Below are 23,807 nucleotides of genomic sequence, written 5' to 3'. Positions count from 1 at the left end.
ACTGACAGCATCGTCTGATCTCATCTTTGAAACACACACCCTAAGCCATTTTATAGTAAGTGCAGTATTTGCTTCACCAACTAAGTCGCTGGGGAAAAAAATATTGAAAGTTCAAACAGACTAATGTAAAAACAGTACCACCCTCTGAGTGCATTTACATTACCATCATTGTGGGAAATCTTGCTGTGCTGCAACAAGCACTTATCGTTGGAGGTCTTCACGAGACAGAGGAAGGCTAAGAGATGATCACATGCTTACCTAAGTCCTTTCTATGTTACTGCTACAAATCTAACACAAATTGTATTGATGACTTAGCAGAAATTTTTCTAAAAGTAATTAAAGTCCCACATTGTGGAGGCAAAGCCTTCACAGCTGTGAAAGATACCATCTGCCTACATAGGGCCGGTACATATTACTGAATTCTGACTATAGACATCTCTCATGAATGACCAACACTATAAAACTACCAAGGTCACCTTAGTGTCCGCTGGCTTTTCAGTAAGTTCTGAAGACCTATGAGCCCCTCTTTCCTTTCAGACCAGTTGGAGCTGGCACAGTGGTTCAGGACCTCAGCCACATCTTCAGTCTGCCGCAGGTAGTGTGGAATGCCCCCATTCCGGGAACCATAGGAGCGCTCTGAGCAAGCGCTTGATGCATCGCTGTTAGCATCGTCATCGGAGTACATCCCATAGGGTTCATATCTTCTTCTCACTGGCTTTTTCTGGAAAAGGGGAAACTCAGACTTAGTTATATACAGTTACATCAATACTAAAAGACAGACATTCTATCCATTATCACTAAAAGGAAGACTAATGCTATTGTTATAGTGACATAAGTGTTTAAAGACGTCACCAAGCACTGCCTGCTTACCTCTCGCAGTACAGCAAGACATATCCTATTGATTTCAATGTGACTATTTGAGCAACTAAGGGGAGCAGGGCTTGACTTCCCCAGCATGAAAGCGAAATACTTATGCCCAGTGGAATTAGCTACTGGTAATGAAATCATATGTTGTTTTATTGTCAATAATGGTCAGTTCCACTGTTACAGATCCTACGATGATACAACCTCTACATCAAGGAAAAAAAAACAAAGATGAGGAAGAAAGAGCTGAAGGAATCTGTGCTGGCATACACAGTCACTTTGATATTAATAATGAAGTGACTCTAGAAATACACTGGGATATAGGAGATGACAATTTCTCTGTTAGTTTTGGCTAGGAGTTTTCCAGAGGCTCCTAAGGGAGTTGAGTACTCAAATCCCACTCATTTCCACAGCATGGCATTAGAGGACCTAATTCCCTTAGGTACATCTTTGACAACCTTGATATTAGAAAGGATATTAGAATAACTATGGTAGCAAAACAGATTGCATATTATTCTGCAAAACAAACTCTTAAATGAACCTTAACAGAACAGGATTGATAAGACAAGGTATGAGAAAAAGATTGCCTATACTCTAAAATGTATGCTACAGAACTCCTTCCAGTGTCCAGTCCTGCAGTTCCTGGACTTGTGAAGCCAGCAGAGTTTTGCTTCGACTAAGACTGCAGGATTGAAGCATAGAAATTAATTCAAGTGCAGTATCATGGGCATTAGCAACAGGGTGGGGCAAGTTGGAAAGTAGAAATAAAAAGTCAAGAAAGCACTAGTACCTTGCTCCTGGAGTCTCCTAACAGCTGTAGGCAGGAAAATATTGAAGGGTGGGAAAAAGCATAGAGAATTATGTCAGAAGCTTATGTAGGGTTTGTTTTTGCAACAAAAACGTATAGCAAATGTGTCTTAGCAAATAAAAAAAAATACAGTTTATGCAAAATAAAAGTGGATATAATAATGCCTGGCGTTATCTCCTAACTGCTGCTACTGGCATACCCTACCGTGTCCATTTGGAAACTTGGAAGTGGGATTATCTGTTAATAAGGTTTTTGACGACAGATATACAGCAGCTCTTTGCTTACTTTTCAGAACTGCTGCTCTGGAAGATACCAGTTTTTAGTAGTGATTTATTTCCCCACACATTACCAGTAGCATTTGATTTTAGAGCCTTGGAAAGAAATTCTAATGTCAGGAAACCACTATCTATGGCACAGCACATTTAGTCAACCTCACTTAACGAAGTTCTCTTTCAACTCGCAGTTCTTACACCACACTTTTTTGAAGCTTAGCTTCTTTTAAGATCCCCCTGGCTGGCACCCTGGCTTAAAGGCCTTACTTAACGCCAAAGCTTCCATCGCCCTTTGAGCTCTTCTGACAGATGTGAACGCTGGATTCCCAGTACAGACACTGTGCGTTTAGGATAAGTCCAGCTCTCTAACAGATGCAGTGGATCCAACAGGAATTATACATGTGGACCCACTGTGTTTTGTTTAAACTGAGTATTTGGCTGAGGCCATCTTCGGAGAAGTTATTTTCATCCAAAAACAACGCTGCTGGGTTAAAGCTGGCATCACACTACTCACTCTCTCAAAAGGAGCCTGAACCGAGTTTGTAAATTGTCTGTTGTCAGAAAGAGAGCAAATTGGTGTGGCTGGAAAAAAGGGGACAACAAGATCACATTGCATCCCCTAAAGTAATCCAAATTCAGATTGATAACATTGGCATTAGCACTACTGAGCCTCCAGCTGCACTTATGGATTTCCCTCTTAAGTGTTCAACTCTAGTATTTTAGCATCCCAGTATAATGTTGTTTAGTTTACAAAAGTGGAATATTTAGAAGGGAACTCCATTAGTCTAGCTGAAGATTAAGTCACATCCAAAGACATCTCAGTGATCACAGTGGTGTTTTAATTCACTGCTAACCTCTCCTCCCTCAAGAAACCTGTATTCAGCCACTGCTCATATTGAGGTATACAGTCTGATTTCATTTACGCAGACAAACCATCACCTACAGTTACGCCCTGAACTGCTCTAGTGGCAAATTTGAGGTGCTAAGAGCAGAAACTGCCTCACAAGCTGTTGCATTTGATAATGAAAATGTCCACTAATGATTCCACCCACTAAATGCAACAGTGCCGTCTACTATATAGCATCCCACCTCTATATTGTTCACAAATACTTTTATTTTTTATGGAAAGGTAAATTTTGTAAAAAAGACATTTCTCTAGGAGTGCTCTAATCATCTAGAAATGGAGGTGACATGAACTTGCCTAATAATCAAATATAAAAAGGAAAATGTTAGCCATCCTCAGGGAAAGTGAACTAGGAAATGGAGAAAGGACATCTCAAGCTCTGGGGACATGGCTTATTCTCAGTAAAGACAGAAATGAGATAGCTGCTTCAGATACATCAGTAAATCCTCCCCTCAGCTCAGGTCTGGAACTGGAGAAGACACAAGGTACACTAGTACCCAGGTAATGCTGTAGAATAGCTGCTCCTGTCTCTATACATCCTCTCTCCCCCAGAACCCCAAGGTAAATCCAAAGGCTTATCCTAACACTTGTTTTCTCAAGAGCAGAAGACACTTCCTGGGTTCTACCCAAGAGATATTACAGTACAGTAAGATTATTCAGGACAATAGAATTTTAAAAAGTGACAATAAATTTACTTGGAAATGCACTGGATATTTAGAAAGTATGAGGAGCACACTACACAAATACACTTCAATTTAATTGCATGAGAAGGTACCAATGACAGACAAGGCAAGTTATGAGCTGATCTGAGTATCTAGCCAGGTACAAATAACACAGGGAAAGAACTTGTCAAATTCTCAGTTCTTGTTGAAACCTGATCAGGAATCGACACTAAAAGAACACTGTTTTTCTGACAAGATCTTCAGGCAGGTAACAGAACTGATGGAAATCCCTGACCCCGCAGGTGCTGAGCACCCCTAAAGTGCTGGACAGGTTCATCCTCTGACAGCCAGATGAAAGGCAAACAGCTGATTCAACCCATCCTGCAGCTCTAGCACCAAGCCACAGCAGTCCGTTTGATAACAGCTTCGGAGAACTAACATGCAATAAGGAAATAAATATTGCTGCCAATATACCCAAATACAAAACAGCAAAAGGTAACTAACTCTACAGCATCGGACACTGCACAATCAGAACAAATCTACTTAGAAAGAGGAGAACGTACGTACAGGTAACTTTAAGCCACTTTCTGGTGTCGGAAGCATTTTGTATTTTTCCTCTTACCAGTGCATCGGCCACAGCAGCCTCCAGATCTGTGCTTGTGCTCAGGACTCGCATGGCATTCACAGAAGCAGGCATCCTGCCTGGCTGTCCAAGTCCAAACCGGTCTGCACAAAAGACAACATTGAAAGGGATTGTTAAATGAACTTACATTCACTTGGAATCCTAATCAGGTGCCCGAGCAGCTCTCCCCACAGGGTCTGGGAACTCGCAGTGCTTTTCCATTAAACACACTTTTATCCACAGCTCTAGGATGTTTGCCATTAGAGTAAGAAATGAGCTATTGTTTGTTGGGTCCCAGAGACAATTTTGGATCCTCAGGGCATTTTTTTTTTTAATCTGGGAAGCAGGGTATCTATTTCATGTTTCTTTTACACAGAAGTTGTTTCAAAGTTTTATTCTAATGTCAGAGTCAGACATGCCGGTCCCAATCTGACACACTCAGAAATCAAGAGAAAGCTTCTCATTAACTTCAGAGAGACAGAATCATGCCCAGTGTCAGAACGTGTTAATACCTGAGCACTCACCCATCCTGCAGCTTTTTCTCAGGCAAGAATGCAAGACTAGCAGCACCAGATTAGCCTATTTTATGTCCCAAGGTCTGATTACCCAGTAGAATATCCTCCTATGCCCCACAGTATAAAAATAAGGTTTATTATTTGCTTGTGAAGTGACTCCAATATTTGTTTTATTACTGTTCTTGAGAAGCAGTTTAAATGCTATTTAAAAGCTCTATGATGTATCAAAAGTGATTTTTTGATCAAACTATCATGTTTACCCCTTTGAATTTGATGGCAAAGCTCTCCATAGCATCCAAAGCAACAGGATTGAGTCCAAAATGCCATTTACACTCCTAATACTAATTAGTTTACTTTCTCATTTGCTCAGTCTACCAAAAATGTTACTGAAATTAGTTTCTTTGGGAAAAGGCCGAATTCAGAAATCCATGCTAGCAGGGACATGACAGAATCAGTGACTTCAGTATCACAGGCCAGGCTCTGGCAGCACAGTCCTAGATGGGGGTAGATCAGATACCATATTGCTGGGTTCTGGCTCCAGTCTATAAGAAGGAAGAGACTGATTTGGGCATTCCAAGTTATGTTTCCATGTGGGCTTGTCTTTGCTCAAGAAGGACTGGGAACACCCTTCCTGGGACATGCTTTATACCCCTACCCCCTGCACCCAGACATGCCAGTAGGAGTTTTGCCAGCAAATTCAGTGGTGCACAAATCAAGCTGCATGAACCCATTTCATAGATCTTGAGCCGATCCATGTTGGAGGCAGTCATCAAGCAGCAAGAGAGAGGAATCAAGTCACACAGGGGGTTTATTAGTTCATCTATATTTAATTTAATTTAATGAAGGAAAAATACTGTTTATCAACATGTGTAACTATACCATGGATTTCCAAAAAACTCAGGTCAAACATGATATTCAGCAGCTTACTGTATTTTTTTGGAAAAACACTGAGCTTGTCATAAAACTTCATTGCTTTCTTCTTTAAAAACCTTCTGCACTGAAATATATTTTAAGGAATTAGCTCACACTGACATGCATAATTTAAATCAGAGACTGAAGTTTGCCAGTCTACTGTCCTAATTCCAAAGCTTTACCCAAGTGTGTCAGATGTTAAGCTACTGAGGGGAAATAGGGAACTTTTTAAAATCTGAAGTATTTTGGGGAGGAAAAACAAAAAAAACAAACACAAACAACCAAACCACAACACCCCACACCCCCCAAAAAAAAAAAAACAACCCCCACAAAAAAAACCCCAAACAAAAAACACCCAAACAAACCACAAAACCCAAGCCTAACCTGAAGACTAGTATTTATTTCAAATGGAAGTGTTATCTACCAAAATTTAGTGTTTCTCAGTTATGTACCCCGACAAGACATTTCTGATTTACAACAAAAGCACATTTTCTACAAAACACATTACAAGGGGAAAAAAAAAAACAACAAACTTCTCAGAACTACTGCCAAAAAGTAATCAAATAATGACATTTCACAAAGAAATAAAAATTGTATGTGTTATTACTATCCCCTTTTTTAATGCACTTGGGTTGAAGAATCATTTCAAATATTTAGGTGAAACAGTACTTCATCCCTAAAATGGAAAGATCTGTACAGTCTTCACAGAAGCACAGAGAAGATGATAATGCACTAGGTCTGATTGAAACTAAAGTCACTCCTACAGAGATATACACTACAAAGATGTACAAAAGACAAGTATTTTCCTAAGTGTAAATGATATCTGGTACAGTACAAGGGCTGTAAATGTTGAGACAAGTTCTGGACTCAGATTTATATTTAAACTAACTCAATGACACTACTCAAGTGTTACTGAGATCAGAATTTGGCTTTAACTTTTGAAATAACATAGCATCAAAAAATACCATTGTCATTTGCTTTCATGTTAATTTAGTATTACATTAGAAAAGGGAAGATAGTTTGGGGTTTCTTTTAAATGAAGAACAGAATGACAAAGTAGTTCAGTTATAGATCAGTTTAAATACCCAGCATAAAGAAACAAAATTGAGCTTTTTCAACAAATTAATTACAGTGTGGCATACTGCCTTTTATCTGTCTCCATGGCTATCAGGCATTTTCTGAAATACTTTTTTAGTGATCTTTAAATTCATAACACCCAAGTCACTCTGGGCTTCTCCCAAGACACTGTTGCCATACCTGAGTGCAGTAGTTATGCTGAGGTCTCCCCTAAAGTCTATCTCTAACATGGGATGGGAACACATTTGGCTTCAGGAATAACCAGTAGGGGCAAGCCCAATGTTACTGGGCAAGAAATAAGCAGAGTATGCTCTGGCCACATTCCCTTGTCTCCCTGGCTAGATCTATTAGACTTGTTACAAACTTGGTGAAGACCCCCAACCACCACTTTTGGCCTGATGTTGCCATTTTTAGGGAGATTTTGGCCTTCTTTTGGACACAGTTAACCATATGCAATTTGATTATGCTTTGCACCAAACCACAGGAGCCAAGCATGAACTGACTATCACAGGAAGTTGAATGCAAACAAAGCTTAAATATGTATTATAATTGAGGGTTTTTTGAACTCTTCAATTATTTTTATTTTTGTTAAATACAAATTCAAATTGTTACTTTGAAAAATACCAAAGAGTCAAATCAGCTTGCATCATTTCTGACGAGTAACCTGACAAGGGAAGTGTTTTGAGAGTTTAAGGAAAGCGACAGAATATTTTTCACTCTCTGCCTGAAGGGGGTTAATTAAATAACTTTCAGTATCGTTAATTCCTTGTGCAATTTTAGCCTCTAAGCATACACTGAAGACCTCAGTCATTTTTGACATCATCTTTGTTCCCACAGCTAAGTTTCTACTGACTCAAAGCTAGCAGCCCTCATTCATTTCTTTTTGAGACTCCGAGTGAAATATCCTGATTCCAAAGGGAGTTACAGGTTCTCCGCCACTGCAAATCCAGCACAGGGGTGGGAAAGAAACCACTGGAATCTGCATTAATCTCCTGATGCAAAGCCCAGCGAAATTAAGGGAATAATTTTTTTCAACAACTTCCACATACTTTGGACAAGGCCTTCAGAATTATATGAAGAATGGATAAGCATGTGTTATCCTCCAAAGTTCATTTTGAAAGCACATAAGGTGCTTAATTCTTGCTGCTTTTGTGTATTTTGGAGAGGATCCTGCAAAGCACCATCATTAACAGCAACAGGAGTCCAGAATATTTAGTAATAAAAGGGATGAAACCCACTGGGAGGGATCCAGTCCTAGGCATTGGGTACTGCTACACTGCTAAAGAGGAAATATAAACAGAAGTTGCAAGTACTTTGCACCAGACAGGATTTAGCCCATGCTGCACAAATGATCCAATTTACAGGAGAACTGAGAAAGCCCTGGATCACCCTTTGTTTAAACACTGCTCACAATTTAAAATATCCAATAAATGAAATTCAAAACAAAAAGCCACATTGAACAAAACAGAACAGAAAGCCCCACAGCAGTGAGAAGCACATGCCAAGTGCTGGCTGATGCACATGACGGCAAATGTTAAGATGGTATAAAACAAGACTACGGATAAGAAGCGGATTCATGCAGTTATAGCGCTTGTTCACCTGACTGCCCAACAGAATCAGCAGTGGAGAGAGCACTAGTGGACCTGGAATGACGTCGAGAAGCTGCAAGTAGAAGGAATGGCAACACCCACAGGATTAACACACATTTAACCAGAGACAGAAAATGCCACAATCCAAAGGGGATGTGTGTGACCACTACCAGTAAAGGTGTTTCATAGTGACAGGGAAATGACGCTGTATATGAATGCATAACAGATACAGTGCAAGCCCCACAGCAACGTCTCCATCAGTAACTTCCCTCCCCTTTCCCCATGACCATAAACACGATGCATGACAAAACTCATTTGTAACAGTCCCAAACCCGGTGCAGTTCAGCAAAAAAACCCAGTGCACACCAGTCACATTCCAGACCCACAGATCTGGAAGACGGCCATCATGAGAACGTGGAGCACGTAACTAGAGAGCAGGATTTAGATGTGTCTGATCTAAACCCCAAAGTGAAGCCATGATGAATGGTTAGGAATTGTGCTTGCAGGTATTTTTCCACAACATTCTAGCCTATGCATAAAAAAACATTAACAAAGAGAATGAGTAACCACAGAAGTAGAAAGAGTCATACAGGGAGGTCAGCCAACCACTGCATATAGGTCTTTGGGTTGGGTTTCTTTTCCAAGTAAACATACATACCCATATATTGTAGCTCTTGCTACTACCAAAAATCTCTTGCTTTTAACAAATTTTGCATACATGTTGCTTGAATCTAAGTATGCACATGCACAGATAATCTGAATATGGCACCATACATCTGTCCAGAATTATACCACATGTATACAAATTGTTAATAGCAATGGAGCACACACAGTAGCTGAAGCCAAATATAGCTCCCACTTCAATTCCCAGTTGTCAGCAGCACATGAATCACAAAATGCCTTTGGAGAGGTTTTAAGTTCTTGGATTCAGCATAAAGGGGAGTTCTTTATGAAAGCAAGTGGAAAGCTGGTCCAGTCATTTCCAAATTACAGAAATTTAGTTTTTCTAAAGAGGTTTTGCCTGTGTCTAGCAATGACATGCTCACCTAGCTCAAAGCAACTGACCCAAGAAACTGATTTCTCATTTGAGTAATTTATCACCACAGACTCACTGAAGGCCTTGTTGCTTTAATGTCATTACTAGTACTGTCAAGAAACTGAAAAAATAAAGCAGAATTACCTTCTAATACAAATAGGCTTTGTCAATTATGAATATACGTGTGCAATAGAAAAATTATGTCTTCTGTTTAAGGCAAAGCACCCATAAACACAAATACTAATATTATAAAATAGAAATCAGTGAAGCAACAAAAATAAAATTTAAAGTTTCTCCCAGCTATTAGACCTTGACAAAAAGTTATACAGAATATGCAATGTAGTCTTTAACTATGGAGAACGCATGCATTTATTCAAAAGAACAATCCCACTGACACCGTAACTCATGAAAACTTTGCAGTATCAGTGCAGGATTATGGACTGAACCTCACAATTAAGATTCTGAGTTCACAATTGCATTCTCTGAAGCCATCCGCTGTGCCCCTGTGGACATCACTGCAAGATCAAGGACCATGAAGAAATAGGAATAACAAACAAACAAAAAAAATCACATCTCTGGAAGGAGGCTGAGTGTAGAGTGACTATTCACTCTAAGCTGGGTGTTTCTTAACTTAGGAAGCAAGGCGTTTGGTACATAGACATGCATACTTTCACAGCAGCCCCGAATTAAAGCAGAGCAATTTGCAAGGTCAGGATGTCAGTGTTGACATTGACCACAATCCTGTTAAATGCAAGAATCCTGTCATTTACATATAGCTAGCTTAAGTACAGTTCACTAATATACAAGTTAATCTTTATAAGCAAAAACAGACCACACACAGTAGGATTATATTATCTTATAATTAATATAAGATTAACTGGGTTCTAGAAATACTGTAACAGAATCATATTGTTTTGGCTTAAATTGACATATACATTTCTTTCAGATTAATTACACACTACATAATTAACAAGTTCATAAACATGTTCAAGCTTAAAGCATTTCAATGAAAACACAAGAAAAAAAGGCAACAGGATAACGACGATATTGGGTTAGTATTACATTGATACTTCCTCCCCACGTTACCTTAATGACTTAATAACAACATATTTCTAGGAATGCATTAATCTTCAGGTAATTAAATACCATGGTCTAAAATGAAATTACTCTCTCCCACAATAAAGTTTGTGACAAACAGCGTAATAGACATTTGTAACCAAAATTTTATAGTCAGTGTATGAGTCAGACTCAGTAGTGGTGGTGGTGTACCAAACACACTAACTCTGATTCTAGTACACTGCATTTATTTTTCTGAACAAGGGCTCAAGACAATATTTCAATTAATGTATTTTCAAAAAAACCCATACCAAACCAAAACCACAAACACAGCACAATGACATAGAACACTGATGAGTTAACTGTGAAATCTAGCCTGTTTATATACTTTGTCTGGAGAAAAAAGCTTCATCCAAAATTGAAGCTAGGCAGGTACCTATAAAAACAAGCTACAGTTGCATATCTGCTAGACTGTTATGGCTCTGGTATCAAATCAGCTTCATTTAGTCAATAAAAAACTCATCTATTTATCTTAAAGAGCTATGAACCAAGTTCTGAGTGCTAAGTTGAACTCCTCCCATTTTTCACAAAAAATTGATATATTACAGATAATGCAAATAGATTATTTTATAGCTCAAAATAATGATGTTTTGAACCCAAAATCCTCTCTAATATTAACTTGAATATTCCACTCTACACCACTGAAAAAAATCAATGGGATTTCTGCCAATGATTTCATAGGGATGAAGACAGCCTCTGCACTGATAGCCAAATCAATAATGACAACATCTATAAGTTTAAAAGATTAAAGTTCAGTGTATTAATCAAGTATGAGAACCAAAAAGAGAGTTTTCACCCACCTGTTTATATTTTTCATAACCTTTTCTCACTATTGGATTAAAGTTGCAGAATTAAGCCTAAAATGCTGTTTCGCTTACATACTGCATCATATACCTGTATTTTGTCACTATGTGCAGAATAGATCCTGTAATACAAATTACATCAAGCCTGAAGAATGGTAAGAGCTTCTTTCTCCCTTTTAATACCACATGCACAGCTATAAAACTACTACATAGATGAAGAGGGCCTGAAGATCAACTATGTTTTATGTCTGAGATGACAAGTCTTTCATACAACAAGTAATGTATTTGGTTGAATAAATGATATGGTATTTGATCAGAAACATTAACTATCCTGCTGTTTTCAACACTGTGCAGACAAACTTCTGCATGTGGTAAGTGCAATGAGATTAGCTATTTGTACTGTATGCTTAAGCTGCACATTAATGATGCTCCTTTAAAACCCCAGCCTTTCCGTGATTTTAGGCTGCTTGGTAAAGTTTCCTACAAAATGGCACATGCAACTTGTTAACTGACGATTGACAACGTTGTGTAAAACCTCTACAAAAAAAAAAAGCTTCTATCTCTATTGGAGGATTTAATATAGAAATTATATACTGTTACTGTACCTAGCTGTAAGAAAATCAGATCATGAATAATTAAAGTCACTCAACAACAGGCTACGATGCTACTGACTGCTTCACTATGACCTAGAAAATAGAGGCTTGCTCTCCCGTAGATTTCCATCAGTGCTGTAAAGTGAAGCACAGCAGCCCCATACAAACTGATTTAATGAAACTAAAAATTACAAAAGGTGAAACTAAACTATTTTCCTGCTAACAGCGAAAGGCTGAGAACCAGAATTGAAGCATGCAGGAGAAAACAGAAGGGAAACAGGGTTGGAAATGGGGAGTGTGTCAGGAATCCAGCAGAGGACAGGAAACGAGCTCATTCCACCTGGCAGTGCCTTGAAAGGGCAATCAGAACAAAGGAAAAAGGAAAAAAAATATTGACCCTTAAAGCTCCAATGCCTACATGTACTCACCAAGTGGAGGAAAGCCCCGAGCAGGGCTTGTATCTCGACTGCTCTCACGGCTGGTATCACGGCTGCACCCCTGACTCATGCTGGGTCGGGGGATACGACTGCTCCGTGCTAGCATGCAGCATGGAGAGTTTCAGAGAAGGTGAACAAGTTTAATGAGGACAGAAAGCTCAAAGTCAAGTCACATTTCTGTTAGTTACGGTAATTATTACATTAGTAATTATAATTTGCAGCAGCCTGCTCAGGCTCTTTACAAACCAACTACCTTACATGCTGAGCTGTGCCTGTGATGTGAAATTTCAGCAGCATTAAATGTCTGGTTGACAGTCTGCTTTTTTCTTAAGCAACTCAAATTTTGTTATTCAAGTAGAGCAGGAATCTTCAATCATTTAGGGGAGGTCTACTGTTACAAATCATGCAAAACAGAGGAGGCTAAAAGAAACCCTTCTGGAATACCAAAATATTATTTTTACATAGATTTGACCTGCACAAGGATAGTTTTGCCATGAACAAATACCCTAAGGAGAAAAGGTGTATTGTACAGACTTGCAGAGATATTTTTCTCCAGTGAAAAATACCATGGAAAAAGCATTTAGGACCTGAATACCTGAAAGAGGGTTTTAAAAGTGGTCTGAATTTTAAGACAGCAAGCAGCTTCAGATCCTTAACAGAAGCTAACTTCTGCTCCTCAAACATTTCTAAAACCTTATATTTATAGTTTTATATGCACCCAGATTGAGACATACGCACACTTAAGGAGAGCTTTAAACTATTATTATTTACTTTGACAAAACCCTGCATCAACAAGACTCTTATCTTTAGTGTGGCAGCTATCAAATGTTCAATCTCCCACAGCTTCATAAGGCTCCTGCCTGTCATCTGTGTCATGGGAACTCATCATGTGCACACTCTTGATTTGGCCAAATACAAAGTAGAAGATAAAAGATTGGGCTGCTTTCATAGTAAAAAGCAATCCCGCTGACTTTAGCTGAAGTTTTGTCCAAGTAGGAAAAACAGAGCTAGGCCCCTAGAAGGTTGCTTAACATCAAGGATTTGAATTTTATCGTTTTATAAAATGAGCATTTTAGGTATTTAAAACTGGATTATTCCTCTGTAACAACTGTGTTATTTTGATAAGAAAGATATTTGCAGAGAGTTCTTTAATAAGCTTTATGCCCAGTAGAGAATACAATGTCTTCTTAGGTAAAAGAATAGCAGTTAATTGTCATGATTTTTACCTTTAAGAGTTTAATGACTAAAGAGGGATTTCCTTTGCTGTTTTGAAAAGGCAGTAGCATATTTTAAGTGTTCAGGAAAAGCCTTTAAGGCATTTTCTCATGCACAGTGTAAAATTTAATCTACCAGCTTTGACGATAATGGAGCAGAGGCACATACACATAACACGAACCTGCTTTATACTAATACTTTAAAATTATCCTCGTATTTATAAAAATAGTGCCATTTGCATGCTTCCGAATATATATATTCTTATAAAGCTCTATTGGTTTGTAGACAGAACTTATATGTCTAGACTTAAGCTAATAAAGTTCCCCCTACAGTGCTTCTGTGGGCTCATACACACTGGATCTATCTGTACAGAACAAAATAGAAGCCTTCATATTTAGGCTTTAAAATTCAAATATAGACTATTGCCAGATTTATGGTTTGTCAAATCCTTCCCAGTTTTGCAAAACCTAGCTCATCTCTCAGATTAATTAATGGTTCTGATGGTTGAACTTTGATGTCAGACAGTACAAGATGAGCTGTTGACCAAGTTGATTAGATCACCATAATGTCACTTCTGAGTGAGTTAGACAGTCTTATAATAAGACAGACTAAATAATATGAACTAGATGAAATTAGAGTCCATGAGCACAATAATCCCACCTCAGATATACAGGGAGAAAAGCTGACAGGTGAACTACAGGTGAAAGTAACACTCTAAAGTCTTCCACACAAATACTTGCTTGGAATTGAGGACTCTCTAGAAGCAAACTTCTCATTCTTGGGTCTCATGCTTGTATGTAAATAATGGCAGCCTTCACATCAGGTTTGCACACACAGTCATTTCTCTTAAGTAGAGAAGATTATCAATCTTTTCTATAATACAACCCTACTAAAACTAGCAAAGGCTCTTTAGAGGGGGAGAGATGTAAACGATTAAAAAAATTTAACGGATGCACGCAGTACATTCTCCTTCCATAACAGCTAACAGCAGCAGCAGGAAGTATGAAGAAAATGCACTTGAACTGAATAAGAACAGACTAGTAGGACAATACCACAGGTGAAGCACAATATTGACTGCACAAACAGAGCAACCAGACACTGGGTACTTAAGGAGTAATGGTCAAATGACATTTGCATGTTACTGGATACAAATACAAAAGCAAGGAGGAAAAAAAAAAAGGATTGAAAAGAACCGAATCATGAGTCTGTTGTGGACTCCCAGGCACCTGCCCTGCATTTTTACTGCTGTGTTATGTAGGGAAGATTGGACATCAGCTATTCAGAGTATTTTGTTTGGGCACTGTCAGCAGTAGGGGCTAGCAGATTTAGACAAGTCTCTCATATTGTCACAGCCTGTCTTTGCAGTGTAGGCAGCAAAGGCAAGACAGGCCGAAGTCTCAATTTCAGAATTCCCAGCCCCCAAAAGTTGGACAAAAATTTAGTAGATTAATAGCAAAATTGATTAAAAGGATTGGGCAGGATGAAAGCAAAACTTGATAGTGCCCCTGTTCACCAATCTATCACTTGGAAGAAACCTGTATTTCATTAGAGTATGATTTTTACTGATTCTTAAGTGGTAACTAAATATCAGCAGACACTTCCTTTACATCAATACAAGCATTTTTAAAGAGCCTGTAAATGCTGCCAAAACAGCCAAAAGGAAATCTCTGCAGTCAGGTACACCCAGTAGAGGCAAGTCAAGAAGTGCCTTCAGCTTTCCAATAAACACACACAGCATAACCCTGACAGAAAAAGTGCTCCTGTGTGAAACTGATAACCAGCTCTGCCTGCTCCACTCTTTGGAGAATGACAATCTTGAATCTCTCACTGCTTTCAGATCTAACTGTGCCACACAATCTGCTGAGCATCTAACAGAATTAGCTTCAGGCAGATAAACTTTCTATCTATGGGAAATGGGCATCAGCTCTTTGAGGAAGTCTCCTTGAAGTGACCCAAAGAAAAGCTCAAGAGTAAGCGGACTATATTCTTCCTTCCCCAACAGGGTATCACTGCTAGTAAATCTCCACTGAGCAGACAGCAAAGGCAAGCTTCAAACTGAAAAGTGGCACAAAGCAGGGCTACATAGGTGACCACACAGGACCTCAGCATGTCAGACGTGCCTTGTTGTGCTGCCTCTTGGAAAACAATGTACTTCAACACTTCCAGCATACAGAAGGAAAATACTTCACGGATACCTGTGGTCATCACGGAAATCTAAGCCAGCAGCAAGGTACTGATGCTAATGGGCATGCACATGCAGAGGCTGTATTAGTTTGCCACTGCCCCAGAAGGGCCTGAAAGAGTCCAGTGTTCCTGCATACAGGTTCCTGTATAAAGCTCAACTGCACACAGGGACCCACACTCTGTGTGCTTACTCCTGCGTACACAGCATTGGTCTGGCTGCAACTCGCAGTCACCCCTGGAAAAACTGCACATGTCAGCGGATGAGTTATGAACAGGATCCACGAATTACCCATCTCTAACAGCCTGATACTATGGACAATGTTTCAACACCCACTGCACTACAGCATGACCATATACTTAAGTGATGTTCCAGCCCATGGCATAAGCATGTGTATCAAATACATATATAATCCCACAAAGCCTGGAGTATTGCATGTACATTTGATTGCTCAAGCACCGACTTGAACCAGACTCTGGAAAAGTCTATCAACATATTTAGGACCAAGGTGAGCGGGAGTCTATTTAATGAAATGAACAAATGAAAAAAGTGCCAAGGAAAGATAAGGACTGAAGCAACATAATAAAAAAGCAGAAAATACTGTTAGCTACTATGTTATAAAGTAATAAATACCAGGGAGTAATGGTATAAGATGACAGCTCAAAAGCTATCTCCACCAAGACAATATTACTGTTTTCAAGACCCAATGAAGACACAATTTCTGCAACTGAGTGCTAAAGGCACCACAAGTGTCACTCTCCTGCTCCCAAGACAGCCCAAAAGAACAGGCTTTGGCCATCAACAGGGAGGACAGGTAGAAACCACAAATCTGATAGATGTCGGAACTCTCTCCCACTCCCAAAGAACAAGCACTGACTGTGCTCAGAGGAGCACATCAGGGCAACAAGGTAACAAATTACACTTTGAAAAGAATTCAAGGCTCCCATAATATACCTGAAAGCAGGCAACCCAAGAGTGAGGATTTTACACACAGCAATTCCCCTTCAGATGCTTGAGACTGTTTCAGATCAGACGACATAATGTGATGATCAGTTTAAGTGTATGTGGTAGTACAATCCATCATTCTTTGTTTCCTCCTAAAAACAAAGTTCTTCTGCAGAGTGACAGCAGAACAATTACCTCTAATATTTGGGAGGCACTTTACCTCTTAAAAGCAATGAATGGAAAAGCACAGTGTATTCACAACAGAGGCCATAAAATAGATCAGGCATGAGAAGAATACTGAATTTGGAAAAGTAATCACAATAAACATGCAGTATTTTTATGAACCGTAACAGCGTATGCACTCAGGTGCTTTACATTCATTTCAACGTACTTGAAGAATGAATAAGATACCTTTCTGTTTAGGGTATGTTGTTGCTAGAGAAAGTAGCTTAAATTTAAAATACAATTGCTAAGGCAATATTTTAATATTTAATTGACAACAGTAAGGATATAATTTCAATCAATTTCAACCTACCTAATTCTTTGGAGATAAAAAATAATTTAGTAACAGTATTATTGAAAATATTCTTCCCCTACATAAGGTTCAAACTTCTGAAAATATTTCCATTTCAAAAAATCTATAATTATTACAGCATTTACTTGTTTAGATAGCACGCTGAACACCTTTTCACCTCAATTCAGGTTCACAAAAGTTTATATGTAAGGATGATTACTCACCTGACTTACAAAAAAATGAGTCTGCTGATAAATTTGAAAATAAAAACTATTATACAATATTTACATAACAGTCACTGAGACTAGAATATTGGAAGCAGAATAATTAAAGCATAAGTGTAAAATGCCATCTAAGAAAGCGGCTCCAAGATCCTGAGGGTGAGAAAAACAAACCATTTAAGCGGCAAAATTTCTAAAATAATTCAATATGGTGTTTTTTGCCCTTGATTCCAACTGACTGTAAAGATAGCTCACCTCAGTTTAGGACTAAGCTGTTGATACCAAACAAAGTATTTTGCTATGATCATTATTCACAACAACTGTTTTTGCTGCCTGATCTAATAACATTGCTAATGTTGAACTTCAATGAGAAGACATCTTTAGGCCTACTTTGAAACTACAGCTCAACCTGGAAAATTAAAATTACTCCCCTACAAACCACAATCACATTAACTTGCCAGCTGAAAAACTCACAGCAGCAGCAGCAACACGTAAACAGCTTCCTAGTCAACAGGAAAGTCCCTCCTTTGAGCACACTGGTCAGCATGTCACTGCAGTGACTATTCTTACCTAGTCCTATTCTGTTGGGACTTGTTTCTCGACTGCATCCCTGGCTCCGAGGGATCTTGCTGCGCTTCTCTGAAGATGATGGCACCGGCTGGACTCTGGATGTTCCACTGCTCAGGCCACCATAGGCACTTCCTAGCAGCTTACCCGGAGAACTAGAACGGCTACCAGCTAGAAGAGAACCAGAAATACAGAAAAAACCATTTAACACACCCAAGATTTTAAATACTCTGACAGCAAAACTGGAATACAATCATCTCCATCCAAGAGTTTGATCCAAATCACTTGGAAAACTAATGGGAGCATTGCCCATGGGCTTTTGAGGAAGACTGAGGAAAGCCCATGGACAATAAACACTAACATCAGCAACCCTGCCTATATGAACCATACTGCCCAGTTGGGATCAAGACCAAAGCAGACACAGCAATGTACGAATACCCCAAGCTGGCTTTACACAAGCTTGTGGAGGTGCCAGGAGCAGCCTTGCTGCAGCAGCATGGAATTCACAGGCTGCTTCACCTCCTCAGGAAGCAACACAAATTTGCCTGTGTGGAACACTGTGCTGCAGCAAGCGGCTTCTGGCACAGGCAACCTGCTGCACAATAGCTCAGGCATCTTCATACTACGCTGCAGCGGTGGCATTACTTTCCTGCAATAATTCAGTGAAGGAAAATAAAAAAAAAAAATATATATATATATTTCAATAGCAGCAGGTCAGCACAATAAAGGGTAAACCAAGTGAGCTTGTCACATTTGTAGAGATGCTGGCTCACTGGGGTCTGACCAGTTAAAGCTAAACTAGCTATTTCTCAGCTGGAGAAAGCTTTTAGCAAGTTGAGTAGATGGCCTGTTTTATTTTTCCTTGCCTGTTTGATAGTCCATGGCAAGTTTATGTTTCTTCTAAGCCATGTTGTCTGCAAGACAGTCTACTATGCAAAATTTATTTACATATTTAGAACTATCTACTGCAGCTAGAATACATGTGAAACAGTCTTGCTAACTCAATGAGATGAATAATACTTTTTTCTCTTTTCTGTGGATGTTCATTTGTTAAGTTGTTTGAAAATTAATACTAGCTTAAAGGTAACCACAAAGAACTGTGAGTATAATAGATTAAGGACTCTTTTTTGCTTCTTCAGGTATATATAAAGTCACTGAAAATTTGCTGCTGATATTACCATTCCTGACATTCTACTTGTTTGTTAAAACAGCCATGAAAACTATATTTGAAAAGATTACAAGAACATACTTGGGCAAGGTCACATTCTGAACCAATATTCATATTGGTTTCTTTCTGAAAATTATCTACACATCTCACAAAAATTTTAGTTCCAGATACTATTATGACTCCAACAGTTAAAGACTGCTCTTCTATCTTGATACAAGAAGATATGTGATTCCATTAACCTGATGGACAATACCATAACACATTATTATAATTTACTTGGCCCCTGCAATTTCTTGGCCAAAACGATTCTGAAGCAATCAAACCATATACTCCAATACTCAGGTAATATGGTGCTGGCTCCTTCCCTCCCCAAAAAGCGAGAATACTTGTGACAGATGCCAGTCTCAACACACAGCATCCATACCCTGAAAGCCAATACCCTCAGTTATGCTGCTACAATCCCACTGATGTCAGCAGGGTTGCACTGAAGTAATTGGAAGAAGAATTTAGCACCTGGGGCCTAAGCTGCAGCAATGAGTTTGCTTCAATATGCAAAATGCATACTACTTACCATGTTTGATTACTATGAAAAAGCAAAACCACTTGCCAAACACATTTGGATTTATGACTTTAAGAAAATGCTTTTTAAGTCTCAGTTAGGAGAGAGCGAGGAAAGCTTAAAGCTGAGCAGTTATATGTGAAGGAAATAACTTAAGAAAGCAAGAAAGGGAAAATGTTTCTTACCACCAGCAGGATTAGCTGATCTGGATCCTTGATTATGAGGGCAGACCAAAGGACAGGCAAAAAGTGGATTAAAAGACAGCAAGACAATACAGCGTTCAGCATGCGGTTTATGCTATACATAATACAGACAGATTTATTCACAAAATGTCACTTCTAAAGTCCCTGCAGAATGCAGTGAGTTAACGTGCAGATGCAACTAACAATTTACCCATGGTTGATCAGCTTCTTAGCTAAATGCCAACCAACACTCTGAGACCCAAGTTCTGCTCTAAATTACACCCCAGGCCAGTCTGCAAAATTGCAACAGGGTTATCCACTGTGTGGGCATGGAGAATTTTGTCCTGTGACCATATTATATTTGAATTCATAAGTTAGTTCATGCAATGTTCGGCTTAAGGATAAGGATCACATCTGGTTGGGCTAGACTGGAATTGCAACTCAGCAAACTAGACCAAGGGAGCAGGTTCATATGTGACCATCCTAAAGCTTCATAAGACATTCTATAAAAAATTAAGCCCATAATCTTTGAAACCTTTGGACACTCAACTATTCTTTAAATACTTCTGAGACTTGTCTCATCTCGTCTGATCATTTTTCACCAAACTAAGTTTAGAAGAAAAGGTAATTTCTGGCTTTGGATCAGGTTTAGGTTCAAAACTGAAGAAATCAATATAGACCAGTGTACCAAAGCCCAAATTCTTTCATGACCTCAATGTAAAGATTTCCATTTGGCCCCATCCTGAATATAATACTTCGCTCTTCAGCTCTCCCCGCCTAACAATGCTATAAACTGCTTCCCCATCCTTCCAGCATGACAGAGCAAAGCAATGAACAGAGAAGGGCTTTTAAATAGGGTAACAAAGCAAGACAAGTCCTCAGAACAAACAGGTCTTTCAACAAATCCCATCTCCTCTTACCCACAAGCTTAAAGGTCCCCAAAACACGAGTGGCTTTCCCCCTCCCCCCAATTCCTTTTAAAATTTAAGTGACAAAATTCTTCTTAGATACACATAACAAATATGCAGCAGCACCATCTCTATGGCTCTTAGGAGAAAACCATGCCTTGCCAGAGAGTGCAGATGTGTCATGTGAATCAGAGAGCAGAACCATCTCCCCCATATCTACACAAAATAGGTAATGCCCTATTTTAAATAGACGCCAAATCCCTTTAACTTTAGACAGCTCACGTGTTACACATATAGAAATACAGTCACATAAGCAGGAGAAGCTTGGCAGGGCAAGAACCCAGGACAGCAGTCAGCTACAGACACAGAGGGTGTCTCAGTGGGACCCAGTGCAAGTTATTTAGTCCTAACACATCACAGCAACATGTAGTTCTGCTGCATAACTGGTAAAAAAAGGCAGCAACTAAGCACTCAGATTTAGGGCCCTATTTGTCAGCAAGAATATACACTGGCAAGTGAGGATTTGTTTTGTTACATGTCTAAACATTATCAGCAGAAGTGAACAAATCCTCAGCTGATGCTACTACAATTCAAGAGAAACATATTAATAACTACTTATTCTGCACCCCCAGAAATAAAACACTTCTTACGCTGGGACTGGGAAACTACTTTAGCCCGGCTGCGGCCTCGGGTATCAGCAGGTGTTGAGGTGACGCTTGTGGCACTGCCAGAGCTCTGTCTCCGTGTACGAATCCGACCTGGAGGAATGCAAAGACAATCAGACTGTCAATAGGTTTCTTCCAAAGGCAGAAGCAGTGTCTACCATGCCGTTCTACGCTTGCAGGGTTGTTATACACCCAATTAACCAGGGTACAAAAGAAAAATTTTACAGGGAGAGGCAACATCTTTCATTAGACTGGCTGAGACACAGGGCAGGGAGTGGAAATAGTCATGGTCCCCAAGTCCAAACACTTCATTGTTTTCTGTAATGCTATCAGCCGGTTTAATTAAAAAAATATTACCTCTCTATAGCCTTTGCTTCTGTTCTACAGTAGCTTCTTTACAAAGGATCAACAACAAAAATTTCAGTCTCCTAAATGCTGCTTCCTATATCAAATTATTACTTTCTGACAAGGTGATCACTCTTTTGGAGACAGGTGTGACAGATGCCCCCACAAATTCCATCACTGGGATTTCCAATTAGCAGTTTGGTGCTTTATATCCTGCTCGACACACACAGGCTGGCATGCACTCCTGCGAGAGTCTGTCGATGCAGCCTGACTACGCTTTTATTTCAGGCTCATTGAGTTTTCCATGCTGTTTACAGATCCCTCATATTTATCGCAAGATTAGTGTAACTTTACTTGTAATGGAGAGTCCCATTTAACACAATCAACTTTGTGGAAAAATGATTCTATGTGTCTGCTCTTTATTTAAGCAGAGAATGGATATAAAGTCTCAAAGTGTTCTTGGTCCTTTTTCTGTCCTTTCCTCATGAAAAAGCCACAGAAATTTGAGCTAGAAAAGCTTACAGGGTCATCAGTTCATCCCCTTCCTGGGGCAGGGCTGTTTCCTACAGAATGTTCTTTCCAGTGTGCTAAGCTTCAATTATCTGTCTCTAGTTAATGGGAAAGAAATGATAATTAAGAGCAACACAAAGAAAGCCTCCTTCAGCACTTTTCAACAACTCAGTTCTCAGCCAAATCTGAAGCTGTTTCTCAGGACTAATGCCAGTGCTATCCTGCATTCAGAGGATGACTTCAAGTTTCAGGCACAATAATAAAAGGAAAAAACCACAACAGGTAAGAGAAGAGTCTAGACAACTGCACCCACCAGTTACAGATATTAATCTCCTGCCCTTTGTCTCCACCATAAGCATACAGAGAAATATGAACAGGGAGATATACACTTCCCACCAAACAAAAAACCACAACCAAACAAACACCCCACCACTTCACATAAGGTACACATGCAGGACAAGACAATGGCAAGCAGCCCAGGCTGAACGCATTGAGAGCTCTGTTCTTCTCTGAGCTCTCAAACTATTCATAACATGATCTGCAAGTTTCTGATAGACAGAAAGTGACAAGGAGATGATTAATTTCAAGAAGAAAGCCTAGACTTGTTTGCAGAGGAAAAAGCCTAGAAGACAGCTGTACTGCAGACCTCTCCACCAGCATCTAGTTTTAAAATAGCTTGGTAGGCAAGATACAGAGATCTACAATCAAACAACCCACTGTGGACAAGACCTAGATTAAATCATTAGCATAAAACAGAAAATATAAAGAAATCACTTTTTAACCACTGGATTAACTAAACAAGCTCTGGGCACATCTATATGGGTCCAGCCATGAAACTGCTAAGGTCTTCTTACCACCAGCAAGGCTGCAGACCTTCTCTGCTCTAGGACATTATCTGCCCCTTACAAATGGTCAGCCTGATACACAAACCAGAGACAGCTCTATAGCTCTTTGCTGGCCCATTCCCACCCCTTCCAAGTTTGGCACATGCACACCTATGCACAGGTGAGCAGAGCCACTGTGCAACTTTGCCACAGGGTGCGTACCCCAAACCCCACCACAGGTTTCAAAGCAGGCACACGTGGTAGCAGAAGAACCTCATGCTCTTGTCATAAGCCTCAAGGTTTCCTTTCATTTCTCACATCAGGAGGGCATCACTGGTGGCAGCAGGAGTACCAAAGAGTAAGACAAGAAGTTAAACCTGACCAGTCTTAGGAACCAGTAATGGAATTAACTTACATTCTTCCAGAACACCAACAGAAACCCTTGGCATTGCAGAAATTCCTGGGGCGGGGGAGGAGATATGATATAACTCAAACTGAAATTCAACATTGCACACAGTATCAGGCAATATTGGAAAACGCATGTAGTGATGTGAGGGCATCACTTGGACCCATACACAATCCAAGAATGAGTGAGAAGGGACAGATATCCTCTCCTCTTATGCACAGACCACTTTTTAAGATCCTCACAATTTTCTGGTCTTCCTGCATCTACAAAATTTTTTTTTTTTTTTCTTTAACAGCAAGTGACTAAGACAAGGAGAAAACTGGGACAATATGTAGTAAGCGACTCTCCCACCTTAGGAAATACAAAACCTAAAATAATATATAAAG

General features: G+C 39.5%; 1 protein-coding gene across 1 annotated transcript in view; it reads right to left on the bottom strand.

Annotated features, from left to right (window-relative positions):
- Positions 1–23,807, bottom strand: part of CLASP1 (cytoplasmic linker associated protein 1) — a 188,584-nt gene that overhangs the window by 54,696 nt on the left and 110,081 nt on the right. The window contains exons 20-27 of the mRNA XM_064451239.1: positions 21,322–21,429; positions 17,858–18,025; positions 12,202–12,309; positions 8,236–8,298; positions 5,303–5,305; positions 4,133–4,236; positions 1,655–1,678; positions 477–721 (exon numbers count right to left, since the gene is read on the bottom strand). Coding sequence (XP_064307309.1) covers positions 477–721; positions 1,655–1,678; positions 4,133–4,236; positions 5,303–5,305; positions 8,236–8,298; positions 12,202–12,309; positions 17,858–18,025; positions 21,322–21,429 — 823 coding nt within the window. The remainder of the gene's footprint in view (positions 1–476; positions 722–1,654; positions 1,679–4,132; positions 4,237–5,302; positions 5,306–8,235; positions 8,299–12,201; positions 12,310–17,857; positions 18,026–21,321; positions 21,430–23,807) is intronic.

Source organism: Phalacrocorax carbo, chromosome 5 (assembly GCF_963921805.1).
Source record: "Phalacrocorax carbo chromosome 5, bPhaCar2.1, whole genome shotgun sequence".
Lineage (NCBI taxonomy): Eukaryota > Metazoa > Chordata > Aves > Suliformes > Phalacrocoracidae > Phalacrocorax > Phalacrocorax carbo.
This window is presented reverse-complemented; position numbering and strand designations above follow the sequence as displayed.